The sequence below is a fragment of the Pavona decussata genome, unplaced genomic scaffold (genome assembly GCF_977016875.1).
Source record: "Pavona decussata unplaced genomic scaffold, jaPavDecu1.1 SCAFFOLD_128, whole genome shotgun sequence".
NCBI lineage: Eukaryota > Metazoa > Cnidaria > Anthozoa > Scleractinia > Agariciidae > Pavona > Pavona decussata.
The window spans coordinates 1,553,120-1,560,000 of NW_028145542.1; the positions used below are offsets into that span (position 1 = coordinate 1,553,120).

At 39.5% G+C, this 6,881-nt stretch overlaps 1 protein-coding gene across 1 annotated transcript in view; it reads right to left on the reverse strand.

Annotated features, from left to right (window-relative positions):
- Window positions 1–368: 368 nt before the first annotated feature.
- Window positions 369–6,881, reverse strand: part of LOC146468872 (uncharacterized) — a 9,330-nt gene continuing 2,817 nt past the window's right edge. Inside the window, exons 2-6 of the mRNA XM_085124108.1 lie at window positions 6,666–6,828; window positions 5,066–6,020; window positions 3,826–3,954; window positions 1,848–2,752; window positions 369–1,668 (exon numbers count right to left, since the gene is read on the reverse strand). Coding sequence (XP_084980234.1) covers window positions 2,432–2,752; window positions 3,826–3,954; window positions 5,066–6,020; window positions 6,666–6,828 — 1,568 coding nt within the window. The 3' untranslated portion in view covers window positions 369–1,668; window positions 1,848–2,431. The remainder of the gene's footprint in view (window positions 1,669–1,847; window positions 2,753–3,825; window positions 3,955–5,065; window positions 6,021–6,665; window positions 6,829–6,881) is intronic.

The window sequence follows — 6,881 nt, forward strand, 5'->3', positions numbered from 1 at the left end:
AATAGATCTCCATGGTAAGTCATAAATTATTCAAATTTTAATGCATTTCATCTCATTTAATTTTTTTTCTCCACTCCTTAAGTTTAATACTAAATTCTTGAGGCTATCAACATTTTGAAAATGAATAATTTTTTCACAATTGTTTTTATTCTCGCAATCTGATTGGCTAATTTTGCGTTTTCTATAAGAGTCTTGACAACGCTGCTCGCATCAATCAGCGCGCGGAAATTTTGACAGTTATTGTAAGAACTTTCTTTGACGTTGATATTGTGGTAAAAACCACATTCGATTTGTTAAAATGCTTTTGAGAAAACGAGACTGTAAAAAGGGTTAATTTCTAGCTAGAATGTGAAATGCTGCAACATTGCCAATGAAAAGAACTACTGATTTTTATTCTAACACTGAATACACTATAATACAATACTTTATTACCATACACCATAACTTTTAATTAATATACACTATAAGTTTTATACACAGCTTGTGGGGTTTGTGTTACAACATAAAAAATACGATTCTAATACTATATGTAATACTAATAAGTAGTATACTAATAACACTTATAGGCTGATGACAGTTAATATGCGCTCTTAGCCTTTCCCGGACCACAAAACTAACTGCAAAATAGCGCTAGTAGGCTGTGTATCGCAAATACAATGGGTCAGTTATTAAAAGACAGTTTAGACGGTGTTTAACGGTGTTTAACAAAACCACGTTCTAAGTCATTTTCAATTTTGACAACAATCAAATCTAAACATTGTCTACTGCCGACGATAACAAGGAGGCTTGCATCCCAGACTAGAAAACTATTTACCTACTTAAAATAACTTACAAACAGATTTGGAGGCCCACTGATTGTCTAAGTTAGACTCTGTTTAAACTACTGGCCCAACGTCTTTTATACCCTAGAGCACAATAATACACCTGTTCACTGCAGACTAAGTTTTCCTATGGATAAACTGCTTGGTGGATGTTTTGGTCATTGGTGCGACGAGTCTTGAAGTATTTATTTCGCGCTTTCTAACCCAGATAGTTAGCAAAGTACAATGCTAATATGACGAGAAACAAACAATAAAATAAACAAAATTTAAATTAAATTGCTAAATAAATTTTATAATTAGAAAGAAAAATTCCTTTCGAGCACGGAGTACCATTAAGAGCTCACTAGGAACTCGTTTCAAAGATGTCCGTGCATTCCAGGTCGAAAACCGGAAAACCGGAGTAAACGGAGAAAAACCCTCGGAGCAAGGACGAGAATCAACAGAAAACTCAACGATATGGTGTCAAAGCCGGGAATCAAACCCCGGCCACACTGATGGGAGGAAAGTACTCTCACCACTAAACCAATTTCCCTGCCCTCCACAAGATCGAGGGAGTTACTACAAAATCTGACATTCAAACGGGGGTCTTATAGAAGGAGAAGGTAGTTTGGGTGCGTCTGAAGATTCTTCAGCTAGAATGTGTCTTTAATTGATATTAGGAGTAGCGTCTATAATTGAAAGTGTCTGTAGTTGCTGTAGCAGTGAGTATTTTGCGTAGACAGCGATTTAGCTGCTGTAGTTGGGGAAGAGCGAAGTGTCATTGTAGATGAATTACAACCATCTTCAACGTTATGCGCATTGTGCCTATATCTTTCCACATACAATGTATAAGCAGTCCTATAGCCCACTTTGAAAAAGAGTGATGGCCTGGGTCGAGAGCAGCTGCCCAAGCGATTGTGGGAAGGTTTGGGGGGACGTTGGCTATTATCTTCGCATTTTTGCGTCCCCCCAAACAATCCCACAATCACTTGGGCAGTTACTCTCGACCCAGGCCATCACTCATTTTCAAAGTGGGCTATTGGTCACAAATGATTCACTTATGGTCGAGTTCGACTTTGGGTGACAAATGACCTGAGAAATATCAAGGAGTCATAGACCATTTCCGAGTTACTTTGAACCTCATTATGAAAGCGAGGCTAAGTGCGAAATTTTTGTTATGAAAATTAGTTTTCATTCACATGAAACAAAACTAATTTTCATATGAAAAGTTTTGCACTTAGCCTCGTTTCCATAGTGAGGTTTACAGTAACTCGGAAATGGCCTAGTGGAGGTCGATAAATCGATTGCTTGGAATGTAGACACCTTGCAAACAGAACTTCTGATTTTCACCGAAAGATTCAAACGAGATCGAGAGCGGTCAAATCGTTTGAGAAGCCGTGCAAGGTTAACACTTCTTTTTAGCTATTTCAGATCAGCTGTTTAAGTTCATTTGTTTGCCGTTTCATTTGCCAATAACAGGGATACGATCCAGATTGATAGTTTAAAAGGTCTTTCATTTGTCTCCAAACCATCTCGAAAGATGGCCACTATTCTCTGCTATGCACATAACACTCAAAATGGTTGCAATAGGGGCAAGTTGTGACGTTAGGGGAGGGTCCTGTGCAATAATCTCACTTTTTTGATGGCCCAGCGCATTTTTCTAGAACATTCCAGTTCCTTGTGATCGCAGACCAGTCTCCTAGCTTGACAAGTGTGTGCCGCGTTCCCCAATGCCAATGCCAAAAGTTAAACCATTGATAAAAGATTCCGGCACTCAGCTCCAGCGCGGTCAGATCAGCGGACAGATTCACACACCATCTACGTTTCCAATACGATAGGGTCACAGGAAGGGCAACTTGTATCAATTTTCCATCTCCGTAGGCACCAGCTCGGACGACGTGTGCTGAGATATATCCTTCAATACTCGCTGTCACGTCAGCAGAAGGGTCAATCTAGTGAGAAATATAAATGCGATCAAGTTTGCTGATAACAGGAAGTCTTTTTAGCCAGAGCGTAGGAACGTTAGGTGAATGGGAGCATGAATAAAACACGGTGCAAGTTTATTTCTGCTTGAATCGCCAACATAATTTATGAATTCTCCAATTATGATCTATCGAAATTCCGGAACTCACCTAACGTTCCGAAGCTAACTATTTTTTTCGAGTCAACCGGAGATTTACATCAGCTTAGGGCCAAGTGCAATAGAACAAGGACTGGCTTAATTTATTACTTATAAGGATATTTCTCTCCCAATTTCGGCAGAGTAAACAATTCGCGTTCAGTGAAGAATCAAAGAATATTTGGGATCTGCAATTCTTTTGAGGTTTTCGAAGTAAAGTGGCATTCTTCAAGTACACAAAATATAGAGTTCTTTCTTGTTTGTTTTTGTTTTGTTTCTTCATCTAATATATTAATGTATGTGAATCCCTAATCTCTTGTTATCAGATCGCTGTGGAAGGTATCCGGCGGCGTTCCCAATCACCTTGGACTTGAAATAATGTTGCTCCTATTCCAGTGGTGTTGTTATCTGCTGAAATTATTGTAAGCTAGTCGGTTCATAATGTGCCAGTGCTTCCAAGGACAATAGGTTGGACACCAGAAATAGTTGCTTGATTAAATGTGCATGTCACAATACTGTGAGATATGGCAAAACACCTTAGCACAGTTGGTTTACTCTTGAGCGCCTTCCGTTAATGCGTGCGCTATGCGAACCGGTTTGACTAAAGAGGCAAATTGGACTAATGCCCCCCCCCCCCCCCCCAACCACCACCCCCTTCGTCGGGGATTCAAAATAGGCTCTGCTTGCAGAATTTTAGCTAATTTTTAAGTCAGTTAATTAACGCCGGACTGAAAACAAGTCGTGAACTGCCCTTAACAATGGTACAGTTGCTGGGCTCAATTTGTTTCAATTTTCATTGTAAATGGCGGTCTGGTGATAGTACGGTATAAAGACCAAGTTTCAGCACCCAAACGGTCATGAAAATGCATTCATTGGGATTATCCTTTATTTGACTTTAACTCATACCTGTGCTGTTAACTTGACAGGGTCGAGTGAATTTTCACCTTGAGGAAAGCTGAGCTGCATGCTGACTTTAAAACTTAATACGAAATCTATTCCGAGCGTTAAGATGTATACAGGAACAGAAATGGCAGGCTGAAAAGAGAAAGCAAGAGTTTTAGCTCTATGTTATTAACATGGAGTTACTATAATTTTAAAGTAAATCCGACTATCACGGGCTTTGCCAGGAGTCTAATCACGTCAGTTTATACTTCTTTAACTTGTACAAGCCAAGGACTTGACACGTTCAATTCTCCCTTCCTTCAGACACTTCGATATAAATTCCTTTTAATCTCAATTGTTTTGGCCAAATTGTTACTCTATGTGAATAGTTCGTAAGCCCTCTGACCTATCAAATGGTCGGTAAAACATCACGTGCAGTGGTTTGAAAACCCGATAAAACCTCCTCCTTATTAGTACGCGTATGCTAATTTCCAACGTTCACAAAAGCATCATTGTTGTGAACTCTCTTGACACACGCATTTCCAGAAATGTTTTTGAAGCCGTTTAAAAACTCGCAGCACGTGTAAATTTATCGGGTCTAAAACCACTCGGCAAATCCCGATAAAACACTGCTTCTCGTGTTTTAAGCATTACACAATACTGCCACTTTTCGCAGGGAAATCTAAACACGATTATTTAATACGTTAAATATAATAGGTTGAGAAATAGTGTATTAAACACGAAGGAGAATGATTCATCTGATTTCCAAACACAGAGAAACGAGGTGACAATGGACTATTATACCAAATTGGAAAAGCCAATGGTGTTCTGCTTGCGTCAATATTTAAAGGTTGCTGAGAAAATGTTACCTGTGCAGTCGAAAGTTTGGTGGCTATTCCTTGTATTGGATACTGGAGTATGAGGTTGAGGTAATCATGACCCTTAATTCAAATAAGCGGAATAGCTCCATAACTGAGCGTCGAAAGTAATTCCTTGTTGCTTTGGTTTTCAGCTTTACTACGCTCTGTGATTGGTCAGCAAAATTAAATTAGTGCCAGATTCTCGACCAATAAGAAAGAAAACCAATACCAATCATGACTTGCTTGCTTGCATGTTCCCGCGCTTGACGCTTGTTACATTTACTTCCAGTTCTGATTGGTTCATTGCGTAGTTTACGTTTGTTGTCAATGGTCAGAGTGATTACTTTGGTTTTGGTCTTACAACACTGAATTCAAAACCTCTCTACTGGTCAGCGTAAACTTACTATTCGATGCTTCCACTCTCGAACTCTCCGGATTGCTTTTCCTTGCAACTCGTCTCTAGAGTACTTTATAACTTCATCCGACAGTGTTATTCTTCCAATTGTGAGTCTGACTTTAACTGCTATTTCCGCTATACCTGCTGCATCAGAACTCACTGAATATTCGGCCGTTGCCTTGACGTCGACTTTAAGGACTTTCTTCTCAAAGAGTTTGATTGTGTGTCCAACATTTAGGTATTGAGCCTCGGCCTTTTCCCAAATTTCACGAACCCCATTGTCAAACTCTCTCCGAGACCGCTTGCGAGAGATCGCTGACGAGTTCGTTGAGTTGCTCGGCCCAGTAGACAAGGACACGTTTGACGTCGTTTGGCTGGAATTAGAAACACTTGGGAACCTCTCTTCAAAGTCTTCCTTAAGTGGCAAAGTAGTAGCAGATGCAACGTCTAGCTTTACGAAAGACAGGAACCTAGCTGACTCAGATTCCGTGATTGGGAACGGTTCAGTTACAACGAGTGCAACATGACTTGTCACAGTTGCTTTCATCATAGTCTCGTTAATACTTCCTTTATTTTCAAGCACCTCCCCAAAACTCAAATGCACAGATAAATTGGCCTGGCTATTGATTATCATTCCGTTGCTTTTATTGATCAAAGCAACATTAGAATAATCCATGTCCAGTTCTATTTCTGATGACATGTTAACGAAGTCTGAACGATCAAAATGATTCTTTATCAAAACTGTGTCTTTATCCGATGTGTTGGCTTGTCGGTGCATTTTCACTGAGCCAGGGAGCAAAGGAGATTCTTCCGGAACGAGTGAGTTTGAGCCTTTTGTCGTTTTCCCATCCACGTGCTCGTATTTTTTGTGTTCCACAGTCGGAAAAACTTGGTGGGTTGTGCTAAGTACAAGACGCAAGTGTTCTTGCTCGGTTGAACGATTCCCATAGACTTCAATATTGCTATTTATTTGGAATAAAGAAACCAAGGAGCAAGGTAAATATATCATTAGTTGGCAGTGTTATCTTGGGTGATGAATAAATTCAAATGTTTTCTTGGGCTCTCAATTAATTCTAGCACGTGATATGTTATAGTACCACGTTTCTGACATGGCTCTATGGCTCAGTCACAGAAAGTTCATTAGATTAGGCAACTAGCAAGAGACTGATAGATTCCAAAACAATACCTGTCGAATTATGAAAAGGTGCATCGAGCTTGAAAGTTTTGACCCGTTTTCAATTGTTATCCTTCTTTTAGATCCTCTTATTTATTCGGTAGCAAATACACTCGTTTTTTAAGAACCTTTTTCTTTTTTATAAGAACATTGACGCTGAGAGACAGTTAAGAACGTTATATTTTGACCATTTGTTTGTTTGTTTGTTGTTTTCTTGGTCAATACTATTACGGGTTAAAAAAATTTAAAACATAAGTCTATTAACAGTCCAATTCACCCAAATTCCGAGAGTCTGCTGGCACTGGCAATAATGATCTTGTAAGTAAGAGGAAATTATGTATTCACGTTGTTTTTCGATTAAACATCTCGTTGAATCTAACTTCCGTTCTAAGAACGCGCAGCTGTTACTCAAAGCAATATATGGATGACTAACCTCGAATCAACAGGGAGTCGAACCAGAAAGTACTCTGTCACTGTCTTGGCGCCTCTTGAATCCACATCTCCTCTCAAATGAGATTGGTTGAATTTCATGAGGAACCAGTATTCCTCTGCCGTCTTGTTGAGAACCCGGATACCAACTACAGCACGGATGGTACCTGGAATTAAAAAAAAATGTCAGATGCTAAAATATGGGATTGTTATATGGAAC